Genomic DNA, 20,869 nt, shown 5'->3' with positions numbered 1-20,869 from the left:
CTTGTGCCCAGTTCAGTGTCAATCAACAAGTTTCCATTGAATGCTGGACAAGCCAGCCCCTCTTCCAAAGAGAACACAGAAAACATTGTAAGTTCAGTTTGGGGGCAGCTGGATGATCTTATGTATCCTGTCCTTCCCAGTTTTTCCCTCCCCTTTTGCTTTTTCCTTTTCCAGCTAAGAGTTTTGTTCCTTAATCCAGCCCCTCCCAAGTTAATTTCTTTCTAATGCATCTCCATGGCTCCCGTCCGAGCAATGTGGTTCTTCTATTTTTGTTTCCAATCCATGAGGACAGACCCACTGACCTTGGCCCCAAGGCGGATCCTCACTTTGAAAAACTATAGCTTCCCACCTGTCACGTTTTCAAAAATGAAGACATAGTACCTAAATATACACAAAATAATGCTCTGGCTTCACATGGGAACATATACATTCTGGTAAGCCAACGTGTTGGAAAAATATATTGTCCCAGTGGTAGGATGTGGACCTAGGCACATATTGGAAACTAGCCAGACATAGCCACTAAGTCTTAGCATAAAACCTTCGTTTCCATTCTGGCCAGTGTGTTCCTACTTCTGCACAATGAACTCTGGTCCTGCATCAATAGCTTAAATGTATTAAGGACATACTATGGGCCAAGCACTGTGCTATGCCCTTTACATACTTAGTTCAGTTATTACTCACCACAGTCCTTTAAAGTAGGAAACATTATGTTTCTCTCTCATGCTCTCCTCTCACTCTCTCTCTCTCTCTCTCTCTCACATACAAACACACACCAAAACCAACATCTCCCATGTGCACTGTCATGTTCACATCCACTCATACTCACATGAAGTATATATAAGATGAAAAAAAACAACAAAAACAAAAAACTGCCCCTTCTCCTTAGTGCTCAATTCTTCAAAAATAAATTCTCAAAGTCTTTCTTTCCCAGTTACACATAGAATTCTATCTTTAGTGAATTCTTGTAGTTCAGCATTGACCCTTCTGCTTATAAACAGCAAAACCTCCAGGAAGGAGTAACTCAATCTCGTTCTCATCAGGTGTTAGTGACTATGTCAGAGCTGAGTAGCTGGAGAGAGGTGAGGACTAGAGAGATAGCAAAAGAGGAAATGAGGTGCAAGAACATGTCTGGGAGCACTAAAGATAAACTTTACCTACTCTTCACTTTTGCAGTGGGCTAGTTCTAAAAATAATGTCTAACCATAAGATACGCAAGGTCGTCTGGAACCAGGCTTCCATTAACTTGACCTTTCCAATCTCCTCCTTCCTGCACAGAACACACTCAGCTGCAATCACAGGTCATGCACATGCCTTTGCACTTGGCCTCCCCACCTTCCCCTTCTTCATCTGGCGAAGTCCCATTTGTCTGTCAGGACCCAGCTCAAATGCCAACTCGACTCAGAGGCTTTGCTTGGCTCCTAATTCTTAAAGATTGTCTTTCTTTCTCCTCTCTCTGCCTGTACAGGCATTGTCTACACTTCTGCCAGAGTACTCATCACATTCTGTTTTAATGATCATGTTATGCCTGTTACCCTCACTAAACTGTGAGGCCCTTGAAGCAGGGGCTCTGAAACATACATAAGATCTGGTACAGAGCTTGTACCTTGCAGATGTTTTGTGGAATGAATGAGTGAGTCCATGAATGAATGGATGAACTCCATTCATCAAACTTGGGTTAGGAGGAAACTCCCTTCCCAGAACTCCTCTTATGACTGCTGTCCAATGTTTCTCAATAGGGTCACCACTGGAATTTTGTGTGGGACACTTCTTCACTGCATTATATTCCTATCCATTGTGGAACACTTAACATCCTTAGCTGCTGCCCACTAAATGCCAGTGACATTCCCCATCATATCACTGTGACAATCAAAACCCTGGGAGAAGGAGGGTGATATTCCTTGGTTTGGAAGCAGCACTATATCAATGGCTCTTTTCCCATTTCTCATTTCCTCATCTTGGTGGTCTGAGAGACTTCCTGCAGTAGAAGCATACTGTGTTTCTGCAAGGGGTGCTGACTGAGAGGCTTTAACAGAGCATGAATTAGTAAGAAAGAAGGAACCAAAGAAGTCCTGGCCAGCACACAGGAATCAAGGCAACCTAATCGGAACACACCAGCACAAAGAAGACTCCTGCTCAGTATTTTTGTGATCTAGGAGAAGAGTCAAGCCTAACAAAAAATCCTCTTGAAGTTTCAAGACATTCCTGAGATTTTTACCTTGTCTCTGAGCCTTCTCAGCATTACCCCACATTTCTGTTAAGGATTCTCTCAGCTTTGAGAAGGTTCACATTATTGTATAGTATGTTCATTCAGGGCACCTCTGAGAATCTAATCAGAAGAAAATGGAAAAGCAAGGCAGAGGTGATGCCATTGATATTATGACTTTTGCCTGACAGTCATTACATCTGTCATTAGTTTTCTTTGGACCCCGCACATCTTTTTTACGCGTGTGTGTGTGTGTGTGTGTGTGTGTGTGTGTGTGTGTGGTACTGGGGTTCCTGCAAACAATTCTACCTCGGGGCTATACTCCCAGATACCTATTTTTTATATCTTTATTTGGAAACAGGGTCTCTTAAAGACAGTGAGGCTGGCTTTGAACCTGCACGATCCTCCTGTCTCTGCCTCCCAAGAGTGGGGATTACAAGCGTGTGCCACCACACGCGGCCCCTGCACATCTTTTTTATGCTCCATGGTCAGTGCCATGTTATGGGACTATCACCAGGATCTGTGGGAATGAGTACTGAAATGGCAAGGTTCCAGCTTTGCCTACAATGTAGATATGCCCAGATGCAATCTAGGGACACAGGATTTAAATTCCTTCTTTGCAGTACTAAATATGATCTTGCTGTTATATGTCATTTATGATTTTCAAAGCTGTTTCCCACATCAACACTTTCATTCACTGTCAGTGAAAACCTTAGGAGAAGGTAGTAATTATCGCTTATTTTACAAATTAACAGGCACAAAGACATTAATCTACTCTGAAAGTCCTACAGGGAACTGGGGGAGTGAGACTAGACCCAGTCTCTTTTCTGTACCCATGCCTTTCCCTCACTATGAGAGCACAATCCAGCCTCCCCCTGGGAAAGGACATGTATACCCCCCCCAAAGAACTGGAGCTCCTGCCTCTTTTCTAAAAGTGGTCCCTATCAGCCTGACTTCTGGAAGCCTGGTGAACATTCTGGTGAGTGATCTAATATGGAGTTAGATAGCTTTGTTCAGATGCCAACATACTGTGTACTTTGCAGCTCAGAGATCAGAAGGCCCAAATGTCCCACATGCCTTCTTACTATTTCCAAGGGCCTACCCTTCTGTAGACAGACAAAATCAGGAAGACCAAAACAATGCAAATAACTAGACAAAAGCAACAGCCTCACACATAGCCATATGCACAAAGAAAATCTTACACTTTTATTAAGGTTTGGATTTAAAATATACCTGAAGTAACTCATGTGTTATAAGCATGGTGCCCAATGCAAGAAGGTTCAGGGCAGATCACTGGGGTTGTGGTCTTTTCCCTAGTCCCCTCCTCTCAGTCGCTCTGCTTCTGGCTACCAGGACTGAGAGCTGCTTTTCTCCACCATGTGACCTGCCATCAGGGTTTGTATCTTGGAGCTGGTCAATCATACACAGAAATCTTTGAAACCACCAAAACTATGAGCCAATAAACCTTTTTTCCTCTTGGTTGTGATTGTCAGCTACTTCGGTCACAGCAATGAAAAAGCTATCTAAAATGGCTTGGTTTACACTCTTCTTTTTTGGAGGGGTGTTATTGCAGATTGAACCCAGGGACATTTTACCTCTGAGTTACACCTCAGCCCTATTCTATTTTTTATTTTGAAACAGGGTCTTTCTTAAGTTGCTGAAGGCCTCACTAAGTTGCTGAGGCTGGATTCGAACCTGTGATCCTCCTGTCTCAGCTTTCCAAGTACTGAGGTTACAGGCACGCACCACTATATCTGGCCTGCTGCAACCTTTTAAGGCCTTCTGGTTACCTTTGCTTAAAATCATTCCCATCTCAAGCATGTGAAAACACAATAGCATTAAAAATGTGTTATACTGAGAAAAAGACATACTGAAAACACAAATGTACAATTGAACTGATTATTATAAAGCAAACATCCATGTGACTGCAGTGCAGATGTATCACCCCAGAAGCACGTTTTCTCCCCACTGGAGGTCACCACTGTGTTGACTACTATGATAAACATTTCCTTCTTGTCATCGTACTTGTGTTACTTTTAAGTCCATCCTCAAACAATATAGTTTACTTTTACCTCTTTTGAACTTCATAGTAATTGAACTGCATTATTTGTGCTTTTCTTTCTTCAGTATTAGGGATTGAACCCTGGGATATTCTACCTCTGAGCTATAATCTCAGCTTTATTAGGTTTTTTTTTCTAACAGGTTCTTGATATATTGCTGGGGCTGGCCTCAAACATGCAGCCCTCCTGTCTCAGCCTCCCAAGTACTGGGATTACAGGCATGCACCACCATGCCTACCATTGTATTTGTGCATTTTGTGTGTTTTGCTTTAACAATAAACTTTAGCTGTAATATGCCAACTCTTAAATGACTTCTATTCTCCTTATTTCTGCCTAGAAGCACTTCATTAGTGACTAAGTTTCTTAGGTTCAAGCTTATTTTTGCCCTGGCCATTCTCCCCTTTTGGAAATGGAAGGAGAAAGCCATTTATCTTTTTGAAGATTGTTGAAGTCCCCTCAGTCTTTCTTTCACCAGGCTTAGTAATTACCATTTTCCTTCAGCATTGCCTCATAGGTTTGATCTAATCCTTTAATGATATTTCTGTAATAACATCATATTGAATGGCTTCAAACATAATATCCTTCACAAAGCAATCTCAGAGGAGGCCCTTTGGAAGTATACCTCTCCAGATTAAGGGAATCAGGGATATATTTCTACCACTATGGATTTCTCAAAAAGCTGCTGGTAATCACCCACAAATAGATGATGCTTTCTTAGGTTTTCTGAGAAACATTAATAAGAAATAGGTCTGCCTTTTAAAACTAAGCATTTCATAGTCATTAATGCTATTTACTACCTGTCATGCCTATTATTTTCAGAGGTCTCCGGAATCTTCCTCATTCTAGAAAATACTCTGAAGGTCAACAGTTGCTAAAGTCCTCGGTATTTCCTGACTTCATTTCCTCATCTCTATCACCAACCTCTTCTCAGATTTCTCATCTTTCTTCCCCATTTAAAAAAAGAAAGAAACATGCTATCAATGAATAAGTTACTCACAAAAGGTCAGATGCTGTGTGTGATACCACTTATATGAGTACTTAGAATATTAAAATTCATAGAAAAGTGATTAGTGGTTGTCAGAAGGTGGGGAAGGGGGAATGGGAATTTTGTGTTTAATAGATACAAATCTACAGTTTGGAAAGATGAAAAGTTCTGGAGATGGATGGTGATAATGTTTCTACAGCAAAGTGAATATATCCTTAAAAATGGCTTAAATACTTTCATTTGTGTTAGGATAAAATAACAAAATAAAAAAAATAAAAAGTAGTATATAAGAAAATAAAAAAGGGGAACATATATGAAGAAGGAAAAGAGAAAAGAAAGTACATTATCTGCTCTCTTCTAAACCCTTGTTTCTCTTTTATTAAAATAATAAGTGAATACACCATATAAAAATATAAAGGTGTGTATTAATTCTGACTTTTTCTTAGATCCCTAGTAGCATGATCTCTTGAATGCAGAGGAATCAAAACTGCAAGGATTTGTTAAATAAAAAAGCCAGAGAACTTGCAAGGATATTTAACCTTCTCTTCATGGTTAAAAAATAAACTTTTTTATTTTCTCCTCAATTAAAATCAAATCAAATCAATACTCTTCCTCTTCCTCCAGAAGACAATATGGATGTAGAGCCCTTTTTAAAAAGAAGCAGTACATACACTTCATAGCCTCTCTCCAACTTTCTTAAGCTGCAATGTGTATATTGCCTAACTTCTTCCCACCTTAGTCTTAGCAAGAATGGGGAAAAGGCAAGAGCAACAAGCACATCAAGACATTTATAAAATAGGGGGCTTCAATGACCAAAAATGGAGTCCTGTGAGGAGGTGAATTTTGGAACTGATTTCAATAACTGACATCCTAAGTCGGCTAGTTTCTAGTCACTTTTAGGAAATAGCTGATGATGTAAAAATCTAAATACAAAAAGTCAGTCAAAATCATTCTAATAAAGACTGTTATTTATCTTAGTGGCTGAAAAATAATCTGGAAAATCTTTTGGTTTATAGTTATTTTGCATCCAAAACCCTGAAGTGAAACCTTTTGGCTCTAGGCAACAGATAGCAAGGATATTTGGTTACTTCGAGAACATATTGGTTTTAAATTAACAACCCCAAAGTAAAAAACTTGAGAGCTAGCAACTCTTCCTAGAAACCACTATGTTCTCTGCCATGAACTTATTCTTATTATTAAGGAGAGGCACGGTACCCTGCAGTACTGTGAAGAAGGGAGAGCCTAGCCAGGTGTGGTAATCCCAGCATTTGGGAGGCTGAGACAGGAGGATCGCGGTTTGTGGAGAGCCTCAGCTACTTAGTGAAGCCCTTTGTAACTTAGTGAGACCATTTCAACATAATAAATTAAAAATAGGGCTTGGAGTGTAGCTCGGAGGTAGAATGACTGTGGGTTCCATCCCCAGTACTTAAAATAAAAAAAAAAGAGGGGATAGCGAATTCCCTAGGATCTCCATTCAGCTATCAGTTCTCCCATAACTCCTCCAAATACTCAGCTCAGCTCAGCTAGTGGCTTCAGGACCTGTCCTCCCAATACTTGCCTCCTCTCCCCTTCAAATCCTGATTTCTAAATCCAATGTTAAGATTAATTTAAAAGATTACTGAGTGTTTATTTACAAAGCTAGATGAATGGATGGATGAGGAAGCAAAACCTACAGGAATATAATTAGCTGTAATAATGAGAATTCAGGTATCAGGCAACTTGGCAAGGAATTAGGGATGAGGGTGAACTAGGATGTTCTGATGATAGCTCATGGGTCTTGGAATTATATGTCACAGGAAATCAAGGTAATAATCACCTCCACTGCTTATTCAAGTATGAATCAGGCCCTGGTTCAAGGGTTATCCCAGTAACTAGGATGAAAGCCCACTAAAAGATATTTTACTAATCCTTTCCTTAAAGTACCCTAGATGTGACTCTTATTTCAAACTAAGTTGAAAACAGACTAAGCTGAAAACACTGATTTTATTTCAAACTATGTTAATTGCTTTTCCCTTTGAGAGTTTCATTTGTTTATCAGCAAAAATTCTTGGGCTAATTCCGAGAAATGCCATTCATTTCTCGCCAACAACAAGTCATGAACAATGGGTGGGGTAAGGGGGAGCTCCCCATGGAGGGTCTTGCTTTCTGGACATGAAAGCCAGGGGCTCTGAATGTGCAAGATGGCAGAAGGGAAAGGCTTTGGGTAGGAGCTCTGGAAAAGCAGGAGAGGCAGGCCAGATGGCACACTATGCACATGTTGCTCTAGGGTTGGTCCTGCGGAAATGTCACACAGGCAAAATGTGTTTCCAGGGTAGGTGCCCTGGAAATACCTAGACACTCCCCATTATAAGAGAAACAATGTTGTCATATTGCCCACTGCCCTTAAAAGATTCACAGGATCCTCTGTTCTAAGATCTTAGTCTAATCCTCTATTCTAGGTCTGCTCTCTGGGCTCTCCTGACCTTCTTTTCCAAAGCTCCTCTGGGTCTTATTACTGTAGTTCATTCTCTGATCAGAATTAATGGAGTATCTGTTTTTAATGCATGGTACTTAAGAGAGCCAAACTGAATCAGATTTTTAGTGTAGGGCCTGGGAGGAAACATTTTATCCAATCCCCGAAAGTTACCCTTAAGCATGTTAAAAGCACTATTTTACAGTCTTATAAGAAATAACCTGCTTCCCTAATAATCTCTGAATTAAGATACTATGAATTAGCCAACAAATCCTAAAACATATAGTAAAGAACACTAATCCTAAAAAGTAATCTACAAAAAAAAAGTCCTATGGCTGAATAAGTTTGGAAAATGCTGCATCCTAAATACTTTTCTGATAAATTTGTAGTGAGTATTAATATATTAAAGACTCTGAGAATTACTACATTGAAAGCAACCTGTTTAAGTTTCTCTAATTCAGAAAATTCTCAAATTTAGTTGACAATGTCAGTAATAAATAAAATATAAATGTTTTCCCTAGTAAAGCCTATGTATCACCCCATTAAAATTATGTTCCTTAGAGCAAATTTTTGGAAACACTACCTGAACAGAGAAGCGTGATTATTATACTAGTGGAAGTTTCTTGCATATGGCAAGCAAATGAAAGATTTCTTCAGGAAACATGGGGGCCTCATGGTATCCCTTAATGAAGTACAACATTTGTGATTCACCTGTATGAAAAGGGCAACTTTGATTAACATACACCCAAATAAAGAGACAAAGTAAAGAGTTCTGCTCTGCCATGAAGGAAGGCCACATTTTTCCCTTAAACCTTTGTTTTTACATGACAGAATTTATATATGACTTCTAGCCTGCTAACAGAAAATATCATTCTTTTAAAGAAAACAATCTACAGGCTTTAGCAGAGATAAAGATGACCTCACCCAGCGGGAGGCAAGTTGGCTGCCATTTTCCTGAGAAAGGTATTTAACCCCTCACACTCTGCAAATTGTCTAGAGAATAAGTGTAGGAGAAAAATAATGCGAATAAAGCATGGAAAAAATCATGAAAAAATATATAGTGATCAACAGTGAATATCTCTTTTGGTAACACTTGAAATCAGAGAAACAACACTTATAATAAGATAATAACACTAATAAAATAAAACCTCTGTTGTATAAATACCAACATTCCAAACTCCTTAGTTTTAGATAGCTTTGGAAAAGAGTTTAAAACAACAACAATAACGTGCAATCTTTCATAGGCAAATAAATGGTTCTTGACTGATCATCTTTCATACTTCAGCCACAGTAGTCACCTTACTAAAGAAAAAGGGGAGACTAGGTGGTTGTTATTGTTTTAAAGTAATTGATCTTTGTAATAAAATCTAAGAGGTAAGTGAATTCATAATTCACAATACCAGCTGGGTGTCTTGTAACACCATGGAAGCGCATGCTTGTAATCCTAGCATTTGGGAGGCTAAGGCAGTAGGATCTAGGTTCGCAGCCAGCCTAAGGTACTTAGTGAGGCACTTTGCAACTCAGTGAGACCCTGTTTCAAAATAATGAATAAAAAAAAAATAGGGCTAGGGGTATAGCTTGGATGAAGAATGCCCCTTGGGTTCCATTCCCAGTACCACAAAAAAAAAAAAATTCGCAAGACAACACAATAGAGGAGAAAGGAGTGGAGATAAGACAGAGATAACGGCAACAAAGCAAATCAAAGCAGTCAATGATGATGGCATTCACCCATCAAAGAGATGAACCAAAAGAATGTGGGTAGCCTTAAAATTTGGGATCTCTGCCAGACTTGGTGGCACATGCTTATAATCCTAGTACTTGGGAAGCTGGACAGGAGAATTGCAGGTTCATGACCAGCCTTAGCTACTTAGTGAGGCCCCTCTGCAACTTAGTGAGAACCTGTTTCAAAATAAAGAATAAAAATAGGGTAGGAATATAACTCAGAGTTAGAATGCCCCTGAGTTCAATACCCAGTGCTGCAAAAAAAATGGGGCGCAATTCTTCAATCAATTCACCACATAATTGCCATATGATCCAGAAATTCCATTCCTAGTTATATGCCCAGAAGAACTCAAAACACATGCCACCCAAAAATGTGTACTCAAATGTTCACATCAACATTATTCATAGTAGTCAAAAGCGGGAAACAGCCCAAATGATCACCAATTGATGAATGGATAACCAAAGTGGTATAACCATAAAATGGAATACTATTTAGTTATAAAAAGCAATGAAGTACTGGTACATAAAATAACATGAATGATAGCTTTGGAAATATTTTGCTAAATGAAAGAAGCCAGAAGCAATTATTCTGTTTATGTGAAATAGAGCACAGACAAATCTACAAAGACAGAAAATAGATTAGTGGCTGCCAGGAGCTGGGGAGATGGGGCATGAGAAGAGACTAGATAATGTGTACAGGGCTATTCCTTTTGGTGCAGTGAAAATTTTCAGGAACTAAATTAATAGTGATGGTTGCACAATATTGTCAATGACCTTAATGCCACTGAATGGTAATAAATTTTATGTTATGTGCACTTTCTCACAATAAAAAGTAAACAAACCCCCTGAACTTTTGCCTTAAAAAATAACAGGGGAAGCACAAAGGGCCTCTTGTCTTGATTACTATAAAACCAGAAGAAACAGGCAGAGCTCTTGGCCTATACTGCCTTTTTAAAAAACAAATGTGTAAGTGAAGATGAAAGAGGAACAAAATGCATGGGTCAAAACAAACAACAACAAAAAAAAACAGATTCACTTTGGTTGAGTGACTTTATACTATCTCTAAACATATCAAAGGCCAAACAACATACACATACCTTATCTTCTGCACTCAGTTTCTGTGATAGTATGGATTTGTATAATGTTGAGCTGTCTGTGTGTGTTAAATAAGGGAATGAAGTTGGTATAGAAGAGAAATGGCATATGTTCATACATGATATTTTCCAGAAAATGAATATTTTGTACTACCAAGTAGGAGGAGCTGAATGCCAATACAAACTCAACTGAAATCAGCAAGCCAAAAAAAGAAAAGATAGTTCTCTATCCTGTTCTCCTGTACTCATTTACTCTACTTTCTTCCTCTTGGTTCAGTTTGGACACATGTTCTCATTTAAGTAGTTTTTACATGATTCTCCCTTATATTTGTGCATTTTTCTCTTGTCTTTATAAGTCATCAGCCCAATACTTCCTAACATCCCTTTCTTCAATCCAATGTCACCATTTTTTTTTTTTTGGTGGTACTGGGGTTCCTGGAAACCCTTCTACCTCTGGGCTACACTTCCAGACCTATTTTTATACTTTTTTATTTGGAAACAAGGTCTCTTAACCTGTGCGATCCTCTTGTCTCCGACTCCAAGTGCGGGGATTACAAGCGTGTGCCACCATGCCCAGCCCAATGCCACCATTTTAAAAGGTGAAGTCCGCAGGCATAGTGGCCAACGCCTGTAGTCTCAGTACTTCGGAGGCTAAAACAGGAGTATTGCAGGTTCAAGGACAGCCTCAACAATGTAGCAAGACTCTCAGTAACCTAGTGAGACCTTATTTCAAAAAATAAAAATAAAAATAGGGCTGGAAGTATAACTTGAAGTTCAAACTCTAGTACCAAAATAATAAAATAAATAAAGGGTAAAATCTAACTTGTCAGAATAAGAAATACAAAAGGCCAATAAATATCTGAAAAAATGTTCAACATCATTAGTGATCATGGAAATGCAAACGAAAATGACAGAGATTCCACCTAACCCCAATGAGAATAGCAATCATCAAGAGGTCAAACAATAAATACTGGAGGTAATGTAGGGAAATTTAAACTCATATACATTTTTATGGGATTGAAAATTAGTCCAACCAAAATGGAAATCAGTGCCAGGTGTGGTGGTACATGCTTGTAATCACAACATTCAGGAGGATGAGACAGGAGGATTGTGGTTCGTGGCCAGGCTGAGGTCCTTTGCAACTCCATGAGACCCTGTTTCAAAAATAAGGAATAAAAAATAGGGCTTTGGGTGTAGTTCAGAGGTAGAATATCCCTAGGTTCCATCCCCAGTAATGTGAAAAAAATGGGGATCAGTATGGAGGCACCTCAAAACACTTAGAAATGGAACCACCATGTGACCCAGTTATACCACTCCTTTGGTTTCATTACAAAATAATTAATTTCAAAATGCTATAGTAATACATGCATATCCATGTTTATTCCAGCAGAATTCACAACAACCAAATTATGGAACAAACCTAGGATTTTGTAAATAGAAGAATGAATAATGAACATGCGATATATGCACACAATGGACTTTTACTCAGCCATAAATAACAACAAAATTATGTTATATGCAGGAAAATGGATGGAGCTAGAGAATAAAATGCTGAGATCAGCCAGTCACAGAAATTCATATGCCTATGCGAAAGCTAGGGAGAAAATAAGAAACAAAAGAAACTTTAGCTAATTGGGGAGAGACAAATAGAATAATCGACAGGGATAGTAGGAGAGAGGTGAGGAGGGGAAAGGGGAGAACTGATGAAAGAAACAGTTTGAATTATGCTTTGCATATGTATGAAGGTATCACTACCAATTCAGTACTATGACTGGGAGCAGTGGGTATCAGGGTGGAACCAGAAGGGAAACACACCAAGATCCAAGCGAATGTTTGTATGAATTTTAACCTAAGATATATAAATACAATATTTTAGTATTGGTAGGGAACCCCAGGGGCATTCTGCCTCTGAGTTACACTCAAGCCCTATTATTTTTTATTTATTACTTATTTATTTATTTTTTTTTTTTTTGGTGGTACTGGAGTTCCTGGAAGCCCTTCTACATCAGAGCTACACTCCCAGACCTATTTTTATATTTTTATTTGAAAACAGGGTCTCTTAAGTCAGCGAGGCTGGCTCCGAACCAGCGCGATTCCCATGTCTTAGCCTCCCAAGCGCGGGGATTACAAGCGTGCGCCACCACGCCCAGCTATTTTTTATTTTTTTTTAAACAGCAGGGTCTCACTAAGTTGCTGAGGCTGGCCTTGAACTTGTGATCTGCCTGCTGCAGCCTTCCAAGTACTGGAATTACAAGTATGTGCCACCATGCCTGGCTTTGTTAATATCATTTATTACAAATGTAAGATGCCTTTTTTAAACTGTGCTAGTATTGTATTAAAATAACTGTTTTGCAGCCAGGTGTGGTGGCGCACACTTAGAATCCCCATACTTGGGAGGTGGAGACAGGAGAATCATGCTGGTTCGGAGCCAGCCTCGCTGGCTAAAGAGACCCTGTTTTGAAATAAAATATATAAAATAGGTCTGGGAGTATAACCCGGAGATAGAAGGGCTTCCAGGAACCCCAGTATCGCAAAAAAAAAAAAATCTGTTTTGCTAGTATTGGGGTTGCAAACTTTGTGGGGGGTTTTTTAGTGTTTTTTCCAATCTTTTTTTAGGCCCTTTTATTTCCACTGTACAGTTTTGGAGAATGTGAGAATTTTCAGTAATGCATGTACTGTATTGTAGCAGCAGTGCCTATGTTTGCTAGCTCATTCACAACACAATTATTATCAAAAGAGAAATTACATGAGGCTTCCAGCCTTCCCCTTAGAGGAACATGGTGCATCACTGAAAAGGTAATTTCCTTAACTTATCTGGAATTTATTTTTTTTATTTTTATTTTTTTTGGTGGCACTGGGGTTCCTGGAAGCCCTTCTACCACCGGGCTACACTCCCAGACCTATTTTACATTTTTGAAACAGGGTCTCTTACACCAGCGCGGCTGGCTTCGAACCTGCGCGATCCTCCTGTCTTCGCCTCCCAACCGCGGGGATTACAAGCGTGTGCCACCACGCCCGGCCTAACTTATCTGTAATTTAAGGAGTGAAGGATGCCTCTCTTGGAAAAACCACACTTTCATTATCCCTATAAAAACCATATCGTAAAGCCAAATCTTTTCACACCTAGCCAAAAGGAAACACTGTGGATTAAGTCTCTGGTAACCAGATCAAATCAGTTATTTTAGCAATTTTAAAACAGTTCTTTAATAACCCAGGAATGCTGGAATACCTCCAAGGGAACCCAAATTTATTAATTTTACATTGCAAATTCTCAGTGGAATGACAGTAAGAAAAAAAAAAAAAACCTCTTAGATAACATCATGATTTAGGCTTCCGGTCAGTAGAAAAATATTTCTTTGCTGATAAAATTATATATAAAAAACAAAAGTAAGAAACTCATATTGTTTCTCTACTCTCCTCACTTTATCACTTCATTCTCCCTAAAGAGAAGATAGGAAATTTCATTCCTATGCATTTCTAATTCTCAGGAACCACACTAGTGTCCTACTTAGAAACTATGATGGATTTAATGACTTTCACGACTCCTATGCAGTTCTGACTTTTCCATTTAGAATGTTCCACTCACAATGTAGCACCAGCTTCTTTGGTCCCAGTAGAGCTCTGTGGTATGTGACCAAGACATGACTTCTGCCATAGAGACTTGGACACGTACTGCTGAATAAATTTTTATTTTCTGTTCATGGAATTGGTATAATTTCTCTCTGGAAAACAGTCTGCATACTCAATTTCCATGGTTTAGCAGAAGCTGTAGGGGACAACCTCACTACAGGTGAGGCCATTGGAAAATTTTAGGGTAAGCAACTTAGAAAGCAAAAACCCATGGGAAACACAGAAACAAATGGAAAAGATGGCTCTTCTGTCTTTTCCAATGGAAGATGCATCTAAGCATGGTAGGTAGGAGTCTCTCACTACTGAGATGAATACTCCCCTATGTATACTGCTTTAGGACAGTATGGAAAACTACTACATTGGATTATACTGCATACTGTGTGTCTCTTCTGGAAAGAGTGCTTATTCATCATCTTGGCTTTAAAATTATTTTTTTTAACTGAGGATGTTTTTATCACAGTGCCTTCTATTGGATTAAGACAAAAATCAGAGCCACTTCCTTTGATTAGACATTTCTGTGGCCCTGAAGGCATGAGTTTCTTCATGCCTAATAATCACTGGGGTGGAAGGAATACAGAGGAGTCATCACATCCATTACCCTGTCTCAAAGCAGGACTGTGCCAACTCAATCTCAAATGGGTGGGTACATTTTATTTCTAGAAATATTTAGTAAAGAAACCAAAATACTCCTTAGCTGTTTATTGTAGGACTTAACAACCAAGTCTCAAAGTCCTTCCTTTTTATCAAACTTCATTCTCTTTTGCTATGGTTGAAAGCCATTTGCTTTTGTTTTATCTTCAATAGAAAAAAAGAGCTAGTTGCAGTGTAGTTTGATATGGCAAAGAGAGCACATGAGAAATTTCTCTTTTCTTTTCCAAAGAAGAGCAATAATATGTGAAACTAGAAAAAATGAAAATTTAAAAATGATAACTTACAGAAACAAAATGAAACTCTTTGTGGAATACAGCACAATAGGAAAGTAAAAAAATAAATAAATGGGAGCCAAAGCCATTGGGTCTACTGTTTGCATATGATGGGGATTAGACACCTCAGGAGGAACTAAAGCCTACAAGAGGCTTCCTGTGTTAAGCTGGTGTTATAGTTTGGATCTTCAGTGTTCCAAGTGGGCCATGGTGTAACCTTTAGGAAGAGAGACTCTGTGGAAATAAGTTATGTTATTGGGGGCATTCCCTCAAAGGAATATGAAGACCCAAGCCTCTTTCTCCCTCTCACCACCCGGCTTCCTGGTTGCTATGAGGTGAGCAATTTCCTCCACCACATGCTTTTCACCATGAGGTACTGATTCACCATTGTCCCAAAGGTAATAAAGTCAAGTACCCATGGATTGAAATTTCTGAAACTCTGAAGTAAAATAAACCTTTCCCCTTTTAAATTGATATTCACAGTTATTTTGTCATAGTGACTAAAAGCCAACCAATCCAGCTGGATACAGGGGTAACACTACTCACATATGAAAAGAACGTGGCATGGTTCTGACAACCCAAAGTTGTTTCCTAAAGTGTACTGATTGTCCAAGTAGGTGCCTCTGCCTGAGTTCTCAGTCCCTGATCAGTGCCAGAAAATATGATCAGTGCATAAGAAAATAAAGGTCAAAATAGACCATGTAAACATGAGGAGTTCAAGATGAAACACTAATACATGACCTGGTTTAGAACTAAGGGAATTACAAGGCCTTAAATAACTGTTTCAGAAAGAAAAGGGGACTCGTGCACAATAAAAATCCCCATGGATAATGAACTTTAAGACAAAAAAGCAGAAAATTAAGATAAATTCAGAACCAAAATAAGCTGTCAATGAACCCAAAAAGATTCAGAATTTACATTTAAATATAGATATTCAAACTATCTGAAGTTGACTTTAACTAAATTTCAAATACTTTAAAGAGACAGAAAAGAAAGATCCAGAGAAATAACAGGATTAAAAAGATTAACATGTAGATCTCTTAAATAATTTTGAAAACTTGAAGTAAAAGATTTATTAAAGATAAAACAAGGAAACAAACCCCAAGAGATGGTCTAAATAGTATGTATGAAAAGAATACATGAGTTGGCTAGGTGTGGTGGTGCATACCTATAATATCAGTCTTTGGGAGACTGAGACAGTATCAGAAAGTTGTGAGACACTCATCAACCTAGTGAGACCCTATTTCCAAACAAAAAATAAACAGGTTGGGGGTGTAGCTCTGTGGTAAAATGCCCTTGGATTCAATCTCCAGAAACACAAACACACACACACACACACACACACACACACACACACACACTACATGAGTTAGAGGATAGAGATGAAGTAATATCATTTAAGGGGAGTATACCAAGATGAAAAAATAAAAGATACATTAAAAGACAGTAAAGGAGCCGGGCGTGATGGTGCACATTTATAATCCCAGTACTTGGGAAGCTAAGACAGGAAGATCGCAGGTTTGCAGCCAGTCTCAGCTACTTAGCAAGGCCCTCTGCAACTTAGTGAGATTTTGTTTTAAAATAAACATAAAAAAATATGGTGAGGGTGTAGCTGGGAGGTAGAATGCTCCTGGGTTCAATCCCCAGACCCACAAAAAAAGTAGAGAATAAATTAAATGATATGCAAATTGTATATCAAAGACAACTGTAAGGAGAAAAGATAAATGATAAAAAGGTAATTGACACAAAAATAATAACTAAAAATGAAGATTAAATTATTTGCCTGAAAAAACATATGCAGAGCAGCCTAAAGAAACATAAATCATACATCTAACATCTCATTGTGTGCGCTGAGGAGAGAACATATTAAAAGCCAAAAGGAGAAAACAAAGGGACCTACAAAATACTTGCAATCAAACAGAAAACAAACTTCTTATCCACAAGCAATATAAGTCAAGAGACCATTTAGTAGTATCTCCAAAGGCCTGTAGGAAAATGAACATGCACCTCTAATTTATACTTAGCCAAATTTAAATAAGATACACATAAAAATAAAAATAAATAAATAATAAAATACAAATAATAATTCAAGAATGAGAGCAAAATCAAGACATTTTTGCATCTAAGAATGATAGAACTTCAGTACTCACACAAAGAGTAACAAGAAGAAAACTGAACTGACAAAGCAGTGAGCTACCAGATCAAGAAGGAAAAGAAAGAAAAAAATGTGTTACTATACTTCATAAAATGAGATTTTTATGTCTTGAGAACAATGGTCTTTCTTTCTTTCTTTCTTTCTTTCTTTCTTTCTTTCTTTCTTTCTTCTCTCCTCTGGGACTTATGGTTCTATTCTTTAAACATGTTCATTCTCTGGAAGTAACTACTTTCCTATACTTTCCTTTTTTCTCAATACTTGCTTCCTAACCACTTCTTTCCAGGTGCCTGGAGTAGGTAGCAGCTATAGTTCACTCTATTCATTATTCATTTGTACTGTGTGTCTGGGTCATGCCTCAACCTCCTTCCCAGGAAAGAACAATCTCTACATAGTGGTTTAGATATGTTCCTATGACCTTACACCAGTTTTGATGCTTCTGGGAAAGAAAAAAGTTCTAAAGCTGCTTGAAAATCTAGATGGCAGGTTAAACTCTTCAGAGTAGCCATTTTATATTGCTTCAATTTACCAGAGCTCTTCACATATCACACCCATGCAATCCAGTTTAAGTAAAAGAAAATAAACATTTACAAAACCAGTAAGCCTCATGTAGTAATATATTAAAAAAAATTTAGGTTTGTGATATGCAAGTCACTATCACCTATTTTGAAGAATATACTTCCATCACTAACACTCAAAATGGTAAACCTGTGATGTTGTATGATCTTTTGCCATCTAGAAAATGATTGTCTGTGTTCATAAGAGTTGTTTACTGATACAGGTAAGTATACTTAATTAAAAGAATATCAGTAAAACTATAGGTCCTCTGTGAAAGAATTTACATCTATACATAGTAACACCAAAATTGTCATCACTTTTAAATAATTTTAAGTCTCCCAAAAGCACACCCAGGAATCCCAATCAATAACTTGTCATAGAGAAAAAGAGAATTGACTTATAGGATTACATGGCTCATACTTTTCAGATTTCTAGCAGATTCTTAGCATTTACTAGGACTGCTATTTGGTGCACAGGCATTCATTCTATGAAAAATTCCATGCTTCCATGTCTTTGGTGTGGGCACCAAGTCCCAGTCAAACACAATCCTACAACTCCCCTGGTACCTGCTACCCAGGGCAGGAAGAGGCTAGATATGGTAGCAAATCTCTAGGCAACCATTCTTTTCCCCCAGTTTATATTACTCTTCAAATGATTGAAAGCCCAATGAAAATTTGTTATTGGATCCCAAGTAACTTACTAGAACCTAGAATATGCCCTGCGTGGGCTATAAACAGTATTTAGGGTCCAGTTTGGGCTGCCTAAAAGTGTCCTACTCTTATTTCTGTTGGAAACTTTCCTTGGATTTGGTGGAGAGGGAAGAAGAAGAACCTCATATGGAAAAGAAAGAAGCAAATTCGTTTACCTGGGCAGCGAGGGCAGCACAGATGTGGAATATGCACAGGAGAGAGACAATGAAGGTTTGGACATCTGACTCGGCTGCAAAGTACATTCCCATTCTGAAAGAGAGAAGGCACTGAGAAAAAAATAAATGTCTTTCAAAGGTCACTGGGATCATGCCAGTTTGGGAAACAGTATTACAGGGACTAACCCAGACAGTGAATAACACATTCCCAAGAAGCTGGATGCAACTAGAATTTTCTTTCCTTTTCTCATCACTAGCACCTCTTCTGGGTTGGTTGATAGCTTACTGGCATATTTTTCTATGGCTGGGATCACTATGGCTTCAGTTTTCAAAGCCTCCCACTAATTGTGGGAAGCTTCTTCTGGTTTGGCTCCTGTGCATTTATTTCTACCCTTCCCTAGTTCTAGCTGCATGTCTTCTAAGAGCCTACTCTGGTTTCATAATCACCTGCCCAATGCCATGGAAGGGAAGAGATCATGAGCAATGGGTCCCCTGAGGTGTTACCCACTCCTGGAAAAGGAAACATCCCTAGTACATGGATTCTGTGGTCTAAATTCTGTCTTGGTCCAATAGGCAGAGTGACTCCTCTCCTCATTTCCCTTTGCAGTCAATTTTTTTTTTCTGAGAACAAGCTAGAGTTAGGAATTGAGCTGATTAGCTAGTACATCTGGGTAGGGCAACTGGGTCCCTGCCAAGTTACAATTACAGAATCCCTAGCTCTGACAGCTTTCAGCCATTTCTAGAACAAAAGAAGACTTTCAAAATACATTTTACATTTACATTTCCCATCCATAATTCATTTGAAGCAAGGGCTACTTATATTTGCTAGGCTGTTGTGGGGGGAAGAGGATGGTGAAGAGTATAGAGAAAGATAAGATGCCTAGTGAGTGCATGAACTGCTGTCATTGGGATCGTATTAACATTTTCACTGTCTTGCAGACATCAAAGCCTCACCCTCCAAGGGTTAGCTGTTCATCTCCAAAGTATTGGGTCAAGAATCTGACAAAATCATACTAAACTAGGCAGTTATTCAGTCCCCAGATGCACAATTTAATACATGCCCTAGTCATTTAAAGAGGCAGGCTTCTTTTATACAAATTAGAATCAGCTTACCATAGACCTTTGTCTTTTTGTGTGTTTCCTAGAATAAATTTTTATAATGTTGCATTTGGAAACAACATAGAGGCTCTTTGTGCATCCCACTTCTCAGAGCCATGTACTATCATCTGGAGGTAAGATTACTGAAGCACATCAGAAACTACACCTCCTGGCTGAACCAAATCTTTAATAAAGCAAATCTTTAATGCTGTATGCCAAATTGTGTCCTAGAGTTAAGAGATTCATAATAATAATGATAACCACAATAATATGAGATGATGGTGGTGACAATAATAGCATTTAGCTTTTTTGTGGTACTGGGGTTCCTTGAAACCCTTCTACTTCTGGGCTACACTCCCAGACCTATTTTTATACTTTTTTATTTGGAAACAGGGTATCTTATGCCAGCGCGGCTAGCTTTGAACCTGCACGATCCTCCTGCCTCTGCCTCCCAAGTGTGGGGATTACAAGCCTGTGCCACCACGCCTGGCAGCAGTTAGCATTTTTGAATCCTTATCATAACCAAGCACTGCTTTAAGGGATTTAAACAGATTAGTTAATTTAATCCTTGCCACAACGCTATGAAGTAGGTAATATCACTATCTCATTTTTTAAAAAGGGGAATCTTAGAGAAGTTAGGTAACTTGTTCAACATAACATGACTCACAGGCGCAAAACTTCACCTAGAACTTAATTCTAGAACCTCACTGTTTCTCAGTAGTTTCTGACATTACCTGAAGGTTAGTTTTCCACATGTTAAAAAATTCTGTTTAAAAGTCAAAAGGATCAGGCTTGAGAGTGAATGCTTCTGCTCTATCTGGGTATGAGAGAGGAATCACAGTCCTTACACAAGTTCTCAAGAAAGAGGATGGTCCTGAAATTTTTTCTATGTGTTCAGAATCCTCAATTATCAACGTCTAGTACAAGGCCTCCCTTCCCACTTGGTTTAATAGAATGATTCTTCATCAGGGGTGATTCTGTTCCCTCAGAAACTTAACCATGTCTGGAGACATTTTTGGTTGTTACAACTGAGGTTGCTGCTACTGTAATTTAGTGGATAGAGACCAGATATGATGTTAAATATCCTACAATGAGCTGGGCATGGTGGCATACACTTGTAATGTCAG

General features: G+C 38.6%; 1 protein-coding gene across 8 annotated transcripts in view; it reads right to left on the bottom strand.

Moving 5' to 3' along the window:
• Positions 1-20,869, bottom strand: part of CHRDL1 (chordin like 1) — a gene marked incomplete at both ends in the record, with an annotated part of 143,356 nt that overhangs the window by 76,895 nt on the left and 45,592 nt on the right. For all 8 annotated transcript variants that reach the window (XM_080718406.1, XM_080718409.1, XM_080718411.1 and 5 more), the window contains one exon: positions 18,645-18,738. In XM_080718406.1, the coding sequence (XP_080574532.1) occupies positions 18,645-18,738 (94 nt within the window). The remainder of the gene's footprint in view (positions 1-18,644; positions 18,739-20,869) is intronic.

The sequence above is a fragment of the Muscardinus avellanarius genome (genome assembly GCF_963383645.1).
Source record: "Muscardinus avellanarius genome assembly, chromosome: X".
Classification (NCBI taxonomy): domain Eukaryota; kingdom Metazoa; phylum Chordata; class Mammalia; order Rodentia; family Gliridae; genus Muscardinus; species Muscardinus avellanarius.
Note: the sequence above shows the minus strand (reverse complement) of the source record. Positions and strands in the feature narration are given on the sequence as shown.